At 43.2% G+C, this 16,436-nt stretch overlaps 1 protein-coding gene across 1 annotated transcript in view; it reads right to left on the reverse strand.

Moving 5' to 3' along the window:
* The window catches only part of MYO5B (myosin VB), a 122,954-nt gene that overhangs the window by 39,018 nt on the left and 67,500 nt on the right, over positions 1 to 16,436 (reverse strand). Inside the window, exons 19-22 of the mRNA XM_010583079.1 lie at positions 9,138 to 9,249; positions 7,751 to 7,962; positions 4,980 to 5,136; positions 2,452 to 2,691 (exon numbers count right to left, since the gene is read on the reverse strand). Coding sequence (XP_010581381.1) covers positions 2,452 to 2,691; positions 4,980 to 5,136; positions 7,751 to 7,962; positions 9,138 to 9,249 — 721 coding nt within the window. The remainder of the gene's footprint in view (positions 1 to 2,451; positions 2,692 to 4,979; positions 5,137 to 7,750; positions 7,963 to 9,137; positions 9,250 to 16,436) is intronic.

The raw sequence follows: 16,436 nt of genomic DNA on the forward strand, positions 1-16,436 counted from the left end.
CTACTAGAGACATGACAGAGCAGCTGGATTGTTCAACAGACCCCGTTAAACTTGAACCTCCTTTATTTTAAATCATTATCCAGCCCAGCAGAGCTGTGACAGTCCTGCTTTCAACCCAGGCTCTGTAAACCAGTCTAGAGTTTATTTTGCTATCAATGGCAGAGACGACAACTTCATGACTACTGTTACCAAAACTAGTTTTATTCACAATAAATGCTCACAGAGATACTGCCGCTTGCAGAGACAGCATAGGGAGCTCACTGTGAGTCTAAATGTTGGCTGCATGAACACATAACACTAAATTAGGTAACAGCCTTAAAAGTGTCTCAGGCAGCTACAGTATACGCATTTAAAAACAACTCACTTAACCGAAAAGAACAAAAAAAAGAAGAAAGTGGTCCAACGTGGATAGAAAAAAGTGGTCCAGTGTGGATATTTTGCAGCAAAAGAGATATAAACCTTTCTTGTGTATGCAAAAAATCCCTCACCTGATTTAGAAAGTGAATTAAATAGGCCCAGTTACGGCTGCTAGAGCGTGTGAGCTGAGGCCGACATACAATAATAGGCTTTAATGTTTTCAAAGAAAGATCTTCTCCTCCTCAGGGGCACACGGACTATTGCATCTCTCTATTCATGCATGAGCTAACGCAGCAGAAATAGAAACATTTTCTTCCACGGCTAGTCAGAAAATGATACAACTGCAGCTCTCCAGGTTACCTGCAATTTTTATTTTTTTTTCTTAAAAAGTTAATTGGCATTTTGAGAGGTTATGTTTATAGACTAGCAAGGACTAAAATCAAGATACTTCAGGGAAACTATGATGCAACAAACTCACTGCTGCCAGAAAAAAATCCAGTGCACTGAAAAGGAAGTCTACTGGAATGGTGCTCATTAGCACTTCCAAAGCATCCCAGGGAAACCTATCAGTCGTGAAATGATGGTTAAAATTAGCTCACTGGACAGACTACCAAGAGTAATACAGAGCAGCAATTCTTTCCTGCAAAAGTTACACAGAAAGCATCAAAGTCTGAGCAGAGACTGAGGGAGACCAAGACGAGCTCCAGCCCATTATTTCTGCCTACTTAAAAGCTCTCCATGTCTCCTTCCCCAAAGTAGACCTTTCTGCTGCTTTCATAACCCAAGACAGGAAAGCCCACATTAACCAAAGATTGGGGGTTTTTTATTGTTCCACTCCACACCTTTCCTAGCAGTAAGTGACAAGGAATTGGAAAAAAAAAAAAATTAAATAAAAAAAAATGAATACTGCTGCTCCACTGCCAAGTCCAGCAGCCCAGCAGACTCAATGCAGACGTTCACACTCATTGCACAAGCCCAGCCCAAATACATGGACCTGAAATGACTTGTCCTAATTAATTCCACCAAATACCCTCCAGATAAAGGGTCATATCAAACAGGTTTCTGATATATGAATACAGAGGAAACCTTATGCCTAAGGTTTTCTGCTCCTAAACTACAGTTTGTCTGCAAAATCTAAGTATGCAAAGCAGGCATTTAAAAATCAAACACCACATTTGAAAGTCAGACTCTACTGCGGTACACGCTTTGCAGCCAATTAATACAGCAATGAAAGCGGCCAGCAGTAATGCAAATCCCCGGCTGTCTTGACTCTGCAGTATCTGAGCCAACACAGTCATTTCTCATCATCTTCATCACAGGACCTCTCGTGTCATACAGGGATGGGAGAGATTTAAGGCGGCAAGGAAACCACGTGTGATGTATAAGGGACCCCGACAACAGCCCAAACGGAACGATGAACTGCAATTACTAACAACTGGTACTACAAATAAGTAGGTATCCTGACTTACAGAGAATGTTTCTCCTGCCTGTAATAAGGCTGTTTAAGGACAGAGGTAGATATGAGTTTCCTGTTGATGTTACTGGATACAACTGGGTCCTAACTGAGCACTTCTTATACTCATACCTGAAGTCCTTGTACAGCACTGGGAAGCAACGTAGAGGGCATTCATCAGAGTAACTTGCACACATGTTAGCATGTGGGAAAACCCTCCTAAGTGTGTAATCAAACTATTATTCTGCAGCTCATTAATGACAAGTAGCAATTGATGAAGACCTCTCTGTGATAAAGCAGTCACAGTAAGACCATCAAGCAACAGCTTTGAAAATTGCCATTTTATCTTCCTCCTCTAAGTCCTTCTGGGCAGTTCTCACAACAATTACAACGCCGCTTTTGCAGCTTACTGAGCAAGCTCTTCAGACAGCAAGGTGGAGACCCAAGATCCATGCGCAACTGCACTTCCATGGTGGTGTCCCACCCTTTCAAGTGTCTGGCCAGCAGTAGCAGAAGGCTGCCACCACCATGACATCCTTCCCAGACAACACAGGCAGATAAAATCCTTCCTAGGAAGGACAACAGGAGAGAGGCAAAGCAGAAACGGGACCACACTTGTCCCAGCACAGCTCAGGACATACCTGCTCATCAATCTTCCTTTGAAGCTGGACCACCTTGTTCTCCATGCCAATGTTGAGCTTCTTCAGGTGCTGTGCTGAGCGGGCCTCGATCCTCAGCGCCTTCAGCTCCTGCCTGGCCTTCATACGCCGATAGTAGCACTGCAGGACGATGGTGGCACCCCTGACCCGGCGGAAGCGAGTGCGGGCCAGCCAGCCACGAGCGTACTTCTGGAGGATGGTGGCTTTATGCTCCGCGAGGATCTACAAAACACGGGCAGAAATGGGACAATCAAGGGAGAAAAGTCAGCCCTAAAGGTAGCAGCAGCCCTGGTTTGGCTGGAACACGGCACTCAACGCTTCCCAATCTGCCTTCGAAAGGGCTTCTCCTTCAAGCAGGAGTGTCCTGGTAGGACAAGGGCGATGGCTGGAGATAGAGACTGTTATTTTGCATCCTCTGTCATAGGTGGGAAGGGGTACTTCAATCCCCTCTCCTGGGGGGTTTCTCCAGCCACTGCACTCAACTGATGCAGGCAGGACACATCCAGTCCTCTCTTAGGAACCATGCTGCTCTCTAAAAAGAGTCAAGACCTGCTTGGCCAGTGAAATGAGGGGATATGATCCTGTCTGGTGAGTAGAGAACTCGATGGGGACAGGGGACATTTGGGCTCAAGAGAGACTTCATGGACCACCTCAGAATAGTACTCAGATCCACAAGTTCCATAGCTAGCGGAATAAATAGCCATTAACAGACACACCAACACTCACCAATAAACTTACTGTCCCTTCAGCATCAGATATAACTCGCACCAGAACAGGTCTGTAGATTTTTTTTTCTGTGTTCCACCCCTGCATTATGATAATTTATACTGCAGATAAATGCTGTCCTGGTGGGATTTCTTATCGTCTGGATAACCTTCAAATAAAACTCTGGAGTCCTTTCGCTAAAGTCTGCAGCCAGTCCTCTTGCATGATTCAATTTCTAGAAACTTATATCTGTTTTTGTGAAACTTCTGGCAGTTTTGGATTGAATCTCTCCCCCAAAATTTACAGCAATCTTTTCAGTAGGTTGCAGTTGAATTCCCTCCTCTAAAACTGAAGGCTGATGTATTAGAGGTACAACCAGCATGTTGTTAATAACTTTATTCATGTTGATCTATACTGCAGTATTATGAGGAAAGAAATACCAGGAGAATTTAAAGATTACAAGACACTTTGCTGTTATTAGTTTGGGATAAGTTGTATCAGAAAAGGTACCGTATCAGCTTCTCTTACAAATCTTTTGTTTCACCCTAAGGCTTTCTCTGCACTTGCAAATTTTAATTTAGAATAAAGGGATTATGTGAACTTAGGATGCAGTACCAGTTACTCTGAAACGAGTTTTGTATGTCTCCAACCTTGGCACTCTTACAGATAAAGTTGGGGATGCCCAGAGAGCTAGAAGAAATCTTACTGCATTGCCTCAGGGACCTATCCCAGCCTTACAGCAAAGTCTTGGTGGGCACTGGGCATGCCCTGACCCCATGGAGCATCACCTGCAGCCCTGCATCTGTTGCTGAGCGTGCTCTTGAACCGACACCTATATCCAACACCTATATCCAGGTGCTCCAGAGATTAAGGATGTTCAGATTTGAGAGGCCTGACCTTCAGCCAACTTCTACACCCTGTTAAGATTTTGGGTTGCCTTGATTCTCAGAGTTTAAATGCTGGACCAGCTGCCTCCCCTGCAGAGGCTTCCAATTTAAAAAACAGATGCTGAAAAAGCAGTGGCAGCACAAATTCCTGATCACCAGCATCCAGCTGCTCTGTTTCAGAGGACATCCCTGATCTCTCTAGTGGGTCACCGGGTGCCCAGGTAACCTCCATCATATCCAGGAACAGGCTCTCCTCTCCTGGCTCATCATGCCTCTGACTTCTTTGAGTATCCTGGTGACCACAATTAGGCATAAATTTAGGTGACTACCAAAGGAAGGCTGGATGCGAGGAGTGGACAGAAGATTCCCCAAAGCTGTTCTCGGTTTCCTGACAGACGATTTCTCACTGTATCACTTGCTGTAATCAAACCTTTGCTTCCTTGCTTTCAGCTCCTGGTTTAACACAGAAAGCTAATGGAGAGAACTAATTAAAAAGGGATTTATATCAATAAATGACTTGATGTTTTCTATGGCAGACCCTACTGTTCTTCCTACCCTACTGGAAACAGCACCTGCAGCACAGCTCAGACACAAATTCGGTTTGCCAGGGAGGTTTTTGCAGAGTATAGGTTAGATCAGATGACATTTCCAGATTTCCACAATGCCTTCCTGCATCTGAATGACTAACTTCATTTAGCTGCTCCGCTGGGGTGCTGCTGCCAAAATAATTTTTGCTTGTACAACTTTAAATGGCAATGCTCGCCATCAGTGTGTGCTCTCCAGAAACGCCAGCGGCTGTCGGCTTTGTAAAACATCAAAATGCCCACAATAAATACAGCACCATGCTATGCCAGCAGAGGTAAACATAAAGGCTCTTGCCGCTCTTTTCTAATGCAAAGACACTCCGTGGAGTCATACCTTGCGATAAATCCTCCTGACAAACATGCCCCGAGCAAAAGCCTGAATGGTGATGGTTGCATTGCGGACCCTCTGGAAAGCTCGGAGGATCCGCAGCATTCGGTACTGCTTCTGGAAGATGATGGCAGCTCTCGTCCTCCTCAGGTGCTCAGCAAGTCTGCAAAGCACAGAAAAAAGGTTAGCAGTAAAACTAAAGTTCCCTTCTTTCTGTCGTAATAAGTTTTAAACTGGACAAGAGAGAAAAACCTTTTGTCCAAAAGTAGCTTGATGGTATTCAAGAAAGACCATCCCAGCAGTAGGGCTAAGAAAAGATCAGCTGATAGCATGTCTCCATTAGAATAATGGGAACACATATGCAATCAGACAGCATCCACAGCACCTGAGAGCACTGGAACAAGGAATCAACACACCTCATTACTCCTAAACAGCATGAAAAACAATATTTTCCAGCTTTTCCTTTGGTTTGGACTCCTCTGCCTTACGTACTTGAGCCAATCAATGCCCAGGTTGGCTCCATCGCTTCCCTAACTATAAAAACCAAGTGTCACAGAGGGTATCTACCGTCTCAGTGAAAATGGCAGCAAATTGATTTGACATTTAAACCAGTGTGCAGTGGTTTGGCAACATTCACAAGCAGAGCCCCAAGCAATTCAGAGAGTAAATTATGAGGGACATGGTCAACTCCGTGCCATGTTGCTCCCACTCTCCAGCTGAATTCATGTTCAATTTGCTGTTACACAGGTTAATAAATGCCCATAAAACCTCCATTTAATTTGATAATTAGCTTGCTTTGCTGAATTCATGATGCATTTATTGCTCTCAGCATGAAGCATTATACAGATATTTGATCCACTTCTTTATTTTGTAAAAAGCATATCAAAACTGTACAAGCCATATCGGATTGGCTCATATATTCTCTTCATCAAGGATGATGGTTTCTCATTAGGACCCACTGAACCAGAGCTTATTAAAGAGGACAAGGGATGGTCTGTTTCCAAAAAGAGGAGAAAGCAGTTATTCAGATGACATCCATCCCTATGAAACCTGCATGAAGAGGTGAAAATCATGTTGAAGAAACACTGCAGCAGGTAGTTTCTGCAGATCTGCTTCCAGCCTCTCTTTTAGCTCATACCCCATCACTTCGACATCACCAGGGATTCCTCCTCCCCTCCTTAGAGGGATGGTTGGCTGATGCAAAGTCAAATATATAGAGTCCAAGTCTGTAGGTGTGCATGGAGAGCCTATCGGAGAGGCTAAAGTTAATCACCGACTCTCCCTTTTTCTTAACCTTCCTCTTATTGCTCACATCTCATTTGCCTCGTCTTCAAGTGAGCTGTAAGACTGCCAAGAGGGACTTGCAGTCACGAGCCTAAAGAAGTATGTGGACTTCTGAGGACAGGAAAAACTCAGTGCTCAGTTTTAATTAAAAGTCAACAAAATGCCCAGCTTTGCTTATTTGAGACCTTCTGTGATGCCAATCCCTTTTCACAAGCACAAGTAATACCACAAATGCAGTGAGCATCTCTGATGTTCTTCCAAAATACGGTATGAATTAGATGAAATCCTTGGAAGGAACATGGAAGTTCTTCGCCTTTAGTTGCTTCAATAATTGATAGAAGTCAACATTCATCCAGCAATCAGGAGTGAAGAAGTGACTGTGCAGAAGCCTCATAGCATACAGGCGGCATCTCGTGTTGCCCAAGTGCAAGCAGAGTTAATTGGGCTGCAGATTAAGTAGTAGCACTTCTGATGGGCAGATGCTAACTCAGAGCCAGGGAGAACGCTGCTGCTCAAAACCAAACAACGTAGCTAACGCACTACAGCCTCTCTAAGCAGAAAACAAGAAGGGAAACAAAGCTGAAAGGACCCAAATCTACTCCTTGTTCCTATCTGCAAAGTGCCCGAAGCCACCTTGGCTAGATGCAGGAGAATGGCAGTGTTTGACCTGAATAAGGGGCACAAGATGCAAGATGACCTGTGTGTTGGGATGCTGTTATATTGCTTTACTGCTCCCTCACACCCACCCCACACCCACTACCAGCAGCCTACTCTCCAGTGCAGCATATCTACAGAAATCCCAGCAAGCCACCGACACGAGGTAGCTTGAGGTTCCTGCACACAGAGAGTTAATTGAGCTCTATTATTCAGTACTGTAAATAGCCCCATTGCCAGTGATTTGGAGTGATTTTTCTCATTACAAAAGGATACAGCAAATCAATTCTGAGAACTCCCCTTGGATACCAAGGAGGCACAAACCTGGTCCCTGCAGAAGAGGAGCGCATACCAACTAGCAAAGTGATAACTGGCTGATCTAAATGCCCCTTGCCAGAGGTAGTCAGAGAAAAGTATTAGTTCTCTGAAACACTTCCACTTAAATATCTCAGAGTACTTTAGTCAGGTGATTACAGCCTAGCTGCCTATGCTATAGCCCTGGCTCAGCACCTAGAAATTAAATCAATATAGATATGAAATCAAACTGAGACAAAGAATTTTAATCTCTTGCCCCCAAATAAAGCTGGAGAGAGGGGCCAGGAATGAGTCCTTACTTCAGCACAGAAATTTTTGCCACAGTACCTACATCCACGACATGGGTCTTGTTTTCACAGGGCTGAAAGGCAACGCCCCATACAGAGCATTTTCAGTGTTTCTCATATGAAACCCCCAAGTCTAAGGCCTACAAGATGGAACTGACTCAGAACACAAGTGCCCAGAAGTGGTTTTCCACTTGACCTCCCAGCTAGCCCTTTCTCGGAGGGCTTCCTAGCACCCACCTCCGAGCCAGGTGCCCACGCGTGTAGCGCTGGATGACCATTGCAGCTTTTCTCAACCTTTTGTACTTGACCCTCTGCAGCCAGCCCCGCACCGTCTTCTGAATCATGATTGTGGCAGCTCTGAACTTATCTGCTCGCAGTTTCTCCAGATATGCCACCTGGCCTGCACGGAAAAAGATCTTGGTACGTCCAAACTGGAACTTGTCTGGATCCTTTTCAAAAGCATAAAGGAAACTAAATTTAATTAAGGCAAACATATTTTTTTTTCAGTCTATGTTGCTGAGTAGATACAGATTAAAAAACCCACTTTGAATCGAATTTATCAGCTTAGCTAGCATCTCTTCTTAATTGGGTGATGAAGATATTAGACTCCAAACTACTTGAGCTTCTATATACCCATTGAGAAATACAGCACTCGGATTCAGTCTTAAGTTCCATATATTTACACAAATTTTGAGTGGTTTTTAGTTTGGGGGGTTTTGTTTCTTTTTTTTTTTTTTTTTCCTTTAAAGTTAAATAGAGCAATGCAATGCCAGAAGACTTCAAGAAAAGATTTTTCTTGAAAAGATTTTTAAGGCTTACATCTGCAAAGTCATACATGCACTGCAAATGGCTCTGCAGCCAAGGGAAACATTTGGTGTGTAAGGAGAACAGCTTTTGCAGAGAGGAACCCAACTGAGTAAGTTCCTCAAAATCCCATGAGGAAAACAGATCAAAAATTAAAACCTGGCGAAGGTGCTGTGCGCATTCTGGGCTGCTCAATAGCAAGAAACCTTTGCATGCACATTTTCAACTTAAAAATAATGCACATGAGTGAGTAGTAAGGTTTTGGTGAGGAGAGGTGGCAAAGACTTCTTGTTTGCTTACGGAAAAAAAGTCCCAATCTACGGGATGTTTTTTCTACGTATTAGTTGCTATTAAAAGTCTCCCACACGTCAAGATAGGGCATTTAGTGCATTTTTCTCTACTCATTTGTGCAAAGAGGCATTTAATGATTGACTGAAGTTCATGGTGTTGTCAAAAGCTGGACCTCTAAAACGTGCTACAGCTACAGCTAGCCAAAACCAGAAGGAGGGGTTGGGGGGATGAATTTTCTAAATGTGTCCGGTTGTCCATGTACAGCCAGCGATAGCAAACTCCAGACTTCACCAGCACTGAAATGGTACGTTCAGCTTGACTGCAATCATGAGATTCCCATGTCACGCTTGCTCTCGCTACCTTCTTGTGAGACTATCTCATTTTGGAAAAAGCCCCAGGGTGCCTAGGCTGAAGAAGCACCTGCATGAGCAGCAGGTGAAGTAGGAGCAGGAAGAACAACTCCAATCATATCAAAGCCACGAGCTTCCGTGCTGTAAAAATCACTGCCAAAGATTTGGTCCCAGCTCACCTTAATGAGGTCTTCCAACAGGGTCTGACAGATCTGCTTCTTGTCATTCTTGGAGAGGTCTCTCTTTTTCATAAGAACACGATACCTATTGAAAAAGTCGTGGTAGGACCATCTGAAAGCAAAGTATACACAGGATTAGTCTGCACGCTGGGCATTATTTCCTTAACATAAAGCCTTTGGAGTCACAGACAAGTCAAATATGAAACTCGTATACCGATCAAAGCCACCTGAAAGAAATCAGGACACACCAAACCTGACCCCCACTCTCAGCTCTCCCCTGCCACTGAACACCCTTATCAGTGCATTTCTAGCCTGGAACAGAAAGACCATGGATCACCTTGTTTTCACTCCTCCTGATGTGCTTCCCAAGCTACTGCATTTTACCAGTCAAATGCAACAACACTGTTCCCTTTGGAAAGGATATGTTAATTTTGAAGAGATCGTGGATCTCCCGATTTGGCCAAAAATTTAAAAAGCAATCTTGATGACAGAAAATGAATCAAATAGAAATCCTTCCTTATTTTGCTTTTCCAAACTCTGTTGAATATTAATTTGAATCAGTTAATTCACTAATCAGTCCATGTTGAGGTCCATGGCCGAGACCCTTAAAACAAACACAAAATCTCTGGACCCCGGAAAGACAAAGTAGCCACTTGGAAGGTGCCTCACTGTCACCAGCAGTGAAGTTCCCAAACATGGAACACTAACTGAAGGAATTAGAGCACTGTAGCTTACTGCTAGGAAATATGATCTCCTGCCACAGCTGTTAGATGTAGAGTCTGCAGACTGGATCCTGAAATTGGTACAGCATCTGCCAAATTTCAGCCTTCTCCAAATTAACACAGTGAGTTATGGACCCCTCAAAACCTGAGTTTTTAATTAAAACACCAGGCACTTCCAGCAATGTCAAGTACAGCCATCATTATTTCAAAAAAATATGCATAACAAATGTCAAAAGAAGATGGGAGAGAATTGCAGAGATTTTGATTTCTGGCCTCACTCAACAAAACCATCTGTGAGCCTGATCCTCACCCACATGGATGTTCTGGCAGCCAAGATGAGAACACGCTGTGTGAAGAGCAGCCACACAGAACATCTCCTCCTCCCTCCAGCAGCTGAGTGCGTGCCTTAATTCTTGTGTTCTTACACCCAATTCTTCCTATTTTTCCACTTCCAGAGATTAAGAGGGGGGATAAAAACAGCAAAGTAAATCACAAAGGGCCAGAGCGATGCTTGTGACGGGTCCTTACACTTGGCCAGTTTGCAGTGGTGGGGCTGGGCGAGACGTCACACCACGTGAGCACCTCCCATGTTCAAGACTTCAGTCTCTATAAAATACTACATCTCTCGTGGAACTTCTTGAAGGCTGGAAGCTGGGATATTCGGTAAGATAAGCATACCAGAAATATAGTGTATATTTCAAAATACACCACCAATGGTTTCACATCAATCCAGAAAATGCAGCAGGGGAAGAAAGCCAGTTTGATTAAAAGCAATACTCTAACAAAAAGAGCACAATAGAAGAAAATGTTTATAATGAGAACGAAGGGAGAAAAAGAAGGGGGGGGAAGACAGACTGCTAAGGATTAGCAAGTACCACACAATTCCTGCACAGACACATTGCACCCAGAACATGTTTTGCAAAGAATATGGGAATGGCAAAAACTAGCGAGAGTCCTTAGCATTGTTCCTGAAGCAAAAGGTACTACTGAGAGCTCCTGAAGACAGCAGCAAGAAAGGAGTTGTGATGAGAGGGTTTCCCATACTCATATTGCTCTGAGCAGCTCTGGAGTAGCCAGATTTAGTGAACATTTCATCCCTGCCTACATGGGCTAGCCCTGGGGCCAGACAGCCAAGGCTATCCACCTTCAAATAACCAGAAGTACTGGATTATCACTTACAACAACAACAACAAAAAGATAAGATACCTGCTACGGGGAGCTCTCTCTGGGGTGAGGTAGAGCAAAACTGAACACAAAGATTATGCAAGACTACAGGCTTGTGTCATGTAGGGCTTAAGCGTAAACTTGCTTTCTCTTTGCTTTCTAAATGCCTTCGTTTTATAGTTACATTTCCCATTTTGTACCTGCACCTTAATCCTTTTGCTCTGTGCACATAAAACCCGTTTTCATTTTAAGCACGTCTGAGGCTTTACGCAGTTCCAAATCAAACCCGAGAGGAGAAGCAGAGCACACAGTGCCCGAGGCACGCAGCCAAGCGTGCGATGCTGGAGACCTCCTGGGAGAGAAAAAGAGGAGGGAGTATTCCCATTAACCTGCCAGAGTCAGTTTAGGGGCTGATGTTATTAACTGCTGCTATTCGGAGGAAGAAATCATCCTGCAGGTGCCACCCAGGCTCCTCTGGCAAAGAGCAGATGGTGAAGAGGCAACACGCCTAACTGAGGGCATGGGTCCAAGCTGGGCAGAGAGCAGCAAAATCCATCATCTTCCTGCATCAAGACAGAGGTGGAGATCCCACAGCTGCTTTCAAACAAGTCAGATAACTGCAGAAAATCCTTAAAAATGGATCGTAAGTCACTACATAGAGGGTCTTCCTTCAGAGGCTGTCCATCTCATTTCACAAGGTGGTAAAAACTAATATTCCACTTGTTTCCGTTCGAGTCATTCTTTAATATAAAATAACATAACTCACTTTTTAGGAGTACTTCTCACATGAGATACTGGAAGTGGCAGGGAATATGCTCCCTGATTGCTGTTGGGGTGTTTTGCTGGGCTAGTGGCATCCATAGGTGTCTATCCACATCTCCCAGAGGTTCACAGCCAAATGCTGCACCTCCACGGCACGGCACCACTTCACCCTTGCTGCAGCGAGGCCACCCTCACCATCCTCGCCGATTTAGCAGGAAACAACAGTCCTGAGATCACGCTCCTTGTATTGTTGTCTGCAGAATATCAAGACAAAAGTTCTACCACGCCAGGGCTCAGTTGCACCATCAGGAGTTTCACCGGAATATTTGCAGTCCCAGTTCACAAGCAAAAGCAAGCTGCAGGGTTTCACAGGTGTTGTTACAGGATCCCCCCCCCGCCCCAAAAAAGGAACAATTAAAGCACTCAGGTGTAATGTAACATGCCTGTTAAACCATTTCAGGTTCAAAGCAGTATAAAATTACCTTATAACTATGTGCTCCGAGAGAAAAAAACATGATCCCCCAACCCTACAACAGAGATCTCTCCAGTGCAGAAATACTGAAGCTCAATGCTCTAGTGCACACACACTTTTTATTCTTCTGCACACATACTTTTTTTTTTTTTAAGGTTCAACATCTGCATCTTCAACAGAGAAAAGGAAGAAAGAGGAAACTTATTTCCCTCCTGCTAGACGACAAAGCAATTCCCAGCGCGAGACAAAAGATGTGCCATGTTACCCTACAGCTTAGAAGGTCAGGAGAGATTATGGAAAGGTTATACCTCAGTTCAACTTCTTGACAGGTATTAAATTAAAAGCAGATCTCAGGTTTTCAGGATGCTGCTCAACAACACACAGCCCATGCACACCTCATTGCTAGGAGCTGGAAACCACCGAGGGCCACTAAATAAAGACGATTCCTTATAATTATCAAGTTATAAGATCCAGACAGGTGGTGTAGGCAAAGAGCTGTAACCAGGAGGATTTTTGTACCTGCACAACTGAGAAAGAGGTAGAAGGAGGCATGAAGGACTGGACAGATACTACTCAAACTTTCCCAGGGGAAAGAAAAAAAAAAAAAAAATCTCAGGGCTGAGATCAAGCACAAGCAGCCCCAAACATCAAAATTTTGCTTTGAAGTCAGCACAGGCCACTAAAAGGAAGAGGCAATAAAAGGAATGGAAGGACACAAGAAAATAACTTATGCCTGTGAAGAAAAACATCCTTGGGCTAGAGCAGCAAGGAGGATGCTCAAGGGCTTGGCCAGGAGCAGGAAACTTGGTCAACCCAGCAATTTCTTTGTCATGTACAGGAATTAGACAGAGGGAATAAAGCCATAACGCACGCTACAAATTAAGCCTTTTTATCTGCGGTTTAAAGAACAAGACTTGGATGCTTTACAGAAAACTACAAGCGGGTGCAAAGCAAAGGGGCTGCTCCTGCCCAAAATCACGGGGCTACGAACCCGAGAGCAGCCCTCGTGCTTCAGAGCCAACTGGATTTATTACAACCTCGCAATTAAAGGGAGGGCTCCGGGAAGAAACTGGGGGCAAATTCTGACTCCTGAAAAAGCCTCTGAAAAGCATCTCTCCAAGCAGTCAGCAACTGCCCAAAATACCTCCAGCCTATTGTTTTAGGGCAATTACAGCAATGTTATTTCAGTGGTACTGAATGAAGAGCTGAAAGGAGTATAATAAGAGCTTGAAGCTTTTATGACTTAACCATAATACAGTTTCCTTCAGTGGCCTAAAATAACTGAATGCAAAATCTTTCCATTAAGGGTAAATAAATTCACCAGCCCCCATCACCCCAGACCATCCCAGTGACCATCTGCTCAGCAAACCCGGCTTCATGTATGAAATCCTGCCAGCACCACGTGGTACCTTCCCCTGAAGGGATCGATATTTTAAGCAGTAAGGTGGTGGACTATATTGATCTTTCTATAGGAGCTGAAGCCTCTTTGGGGGCATGCAGGTTGAACATTTGAGTCAAGATTTGACATGAAATTATTTTAGAAACTGCGGTTCAGGGAGAAAATTTCTCTTGCCTTGTTTATTGCAGCAGAACAGATTTTCCTTTCAATTAGCTCTAAAACATGCAGGCTGGCATGGCCTGAAATTATCTGGAATATATTCAAAGAGCAAAATGAGGGGAAAAAAACCTCTATTTACATATTACACCTTTGTTGGGAGTAGGGGAAGTAGGCAAACAGAACTGCTGGCAGCCAAAGTCATTTATAGGTTTTGTTTCCCTGAAATGACTGCAAGACAGCTAAAGGCACATTACCAAAAAAAAAAAAAAAAATTTATATCCAAGGATGCCCATGATACATTTCAATTATGAATGTTTAATGTTTATAGAGTTTAGCAGCTGTGATTTCATACTGAATTGATACAAAGATGCTGCATCTGACAGACAGCTCCAGCAACCAGAGGAAGCAGGCAAATGCCAAGAATACTTAAACAATAAATTTCATACGTAACAACTACAATAAGAGTATTTTAGAGAAACTGCAATGACAATGTTATTCAGAGTGATGGCACAGTGGGAGACCACTGCCATTTTACCACTGACTGGAAACCACCAGAAACAGCAAGAAAAAACCCGTAGTTTCAACAAAATGCAAGTTAAAAACTTGTTTTAAAGAGTATTTTGTTATTAATGGAGATCTGCACCAATTAATTCTTTACAGACTGATCTTTATGCAGCCAGTTTCTATAAAAAGGATGAATGGTTTTATAGTACAGAGCCTTCTTCCATGCTTTACCCATGGAAGTTGATGATAGATTTACTATCTACTCATCTAAGACAGTCCATTCATCACAGCCATTTATGTACATGTTAACAAATGCAGTTCTTAACTGCTGCGTAACATTTCAAACCAAATGATATATTTTCAATTTACTTGAGATAGCTGCAGAGTGCAGCCTACCATGGAAATGATAAAATAAAGCCAGGTGTACCCAAAGTGGGGAGCACGAGCCTTCATCTTTCAGTGGGAATATATCATGACTTACATGGGTTGAAGAACACTGAAAATTATATTAAAACTTTTTTTTCCTTAAAGGAACCAGGTAAAAAAAAAACCCAACAATTAAAGCCTCAAAACATTCAATTCTTCAACCCATAAAGTGATGGAAAAGCATGAAATAATGGCAGGAGGTGGCTTTATCCAGAGATCTCTAACCCAAAGCCACACCACTCTCAGAAGTTACTCTTCCGACAGTATGCTGGAAAATATTCACATGTTTATTTTCATCCTGTAATATTTACATTTTCTCCTGTTTCTGTAATAAAACTTCTCTTGAGATAAAACATTTTGAAAATTCCCTGTTGCTCTAAAGCTAAATTGCACAGAGCCAAGTGAAGCAAAACTCACAAAGATCAAGTTTTCCATTATTAAGTGGTTTAAATTTATAGCCTTCACACAGGGTTTAAGTTTAAAGCAATGACCCTCCTTTTTGGTTTTATCCTTAATCAACCATTATAATCCAACTTGTCTCAAAATATAAGGAAATACAGAGGAATAATCAATGCTTGCTGTGATGAAAACCGAGACAGATCGTATGGATGTAAATATTCAGAAAGAACTGAAACATCTATTACATTTTCCACAAAATAAGATCCTGTGGAAGCAGCTTTTGCCAAGCTGGTTTATAAAGCCAATTCACTGAAAGATTATTCATAATCTGTATATTTAATGTTGCCCAACTCCTGGGTCTGGATTTTCAAGACTAGAATTTTATGACCAAGGAGGGCAAAGAACTACCAGAAGTCAAAGTGAGTATCTTATTTAGCACAGAGCTGTTCATGTATACAATTATCTTCCAGAAACATTAAAATAAACAAAAATCTGTCCTTGAAGCGTCCCAAACTGGAGAAGGTCACCCTGAAAGGCTGAAGTAGCTATTTGCACCCTTTTTTTTCCCCCTGGAGGAAGAACAAAAGCTGACAACTTGCAGTGATGGAAGAGTTCTGTATTCTTAGTATCCTGGGAAAAAAAGGACGTCATAACCAAAAGCACGCAAGCAGAGCCAAAAGCATCATCCCTTTTGAGTTTTTTGGGATGGAGTGGTCTTTGCACCAGTCAATTATTTGCCATAAATAGATCTTGGCTCATCTCCAGGTGCTGCAGTGGTTTCTCCCCTCACCAGTTACTAATTATACATCTATTTGAGTGCTATAGGGTCTAAACTGCAGAGTTAAGTGAGCAGAGATGGGAAAATGCTACAAGTTGTTAGGAAAATTATGAATGGAGAGGAACAGGGTATCCCTGCAACTCTGGTAAGACCAGTAGCAAAACCCATGGACAACCCTCAACTCAGAGCTCCCCAAACCTCCCCCAGGACCCACAACTGCAGAGGCCAGGAGCCCCCATTGCACTGGGGAACATGACAACTTGCTTAAGGAGCACAAAACTGCCTTTCTGTGGCCTTTTCCAAATGAAACCACAGCTGTTTCACTGCTTTAGGGCTTTAGAGGACAGACAGATGGATTTGACCCTGTGGCTACCTTAACAAAGATAATGAAAGACCTGACCCGTGGGCTGGTTTTTCATTTCCGTCCACGCCTTAGAGATCATGTAATTTAGGAGCAACTTTTTATTAGTTACTTCCTTGAAGACTTCAGAGATGGGAGCCAAAGGTGGTGCTG

This window comes from Haliaeetus leucocephalus, unplaced genomic scaffold (genome assembly GCF_000737465.1).
Source record: "Haliaeetus leucocephalus isolate CR32 unplaced genomic scaffold, Haliaeetus_leucocephalus-4.0 Scaffold866, whole genome shotgun sequence".
In the NCBI taxonomy this organism is placed as follows: domain Eukaryota; kingdom Metazoa; phylum Chordata; class Aves; order Accipitriformes; family Accipitridae; genus Haliaeetus; species Haliaeetus leucocephalus.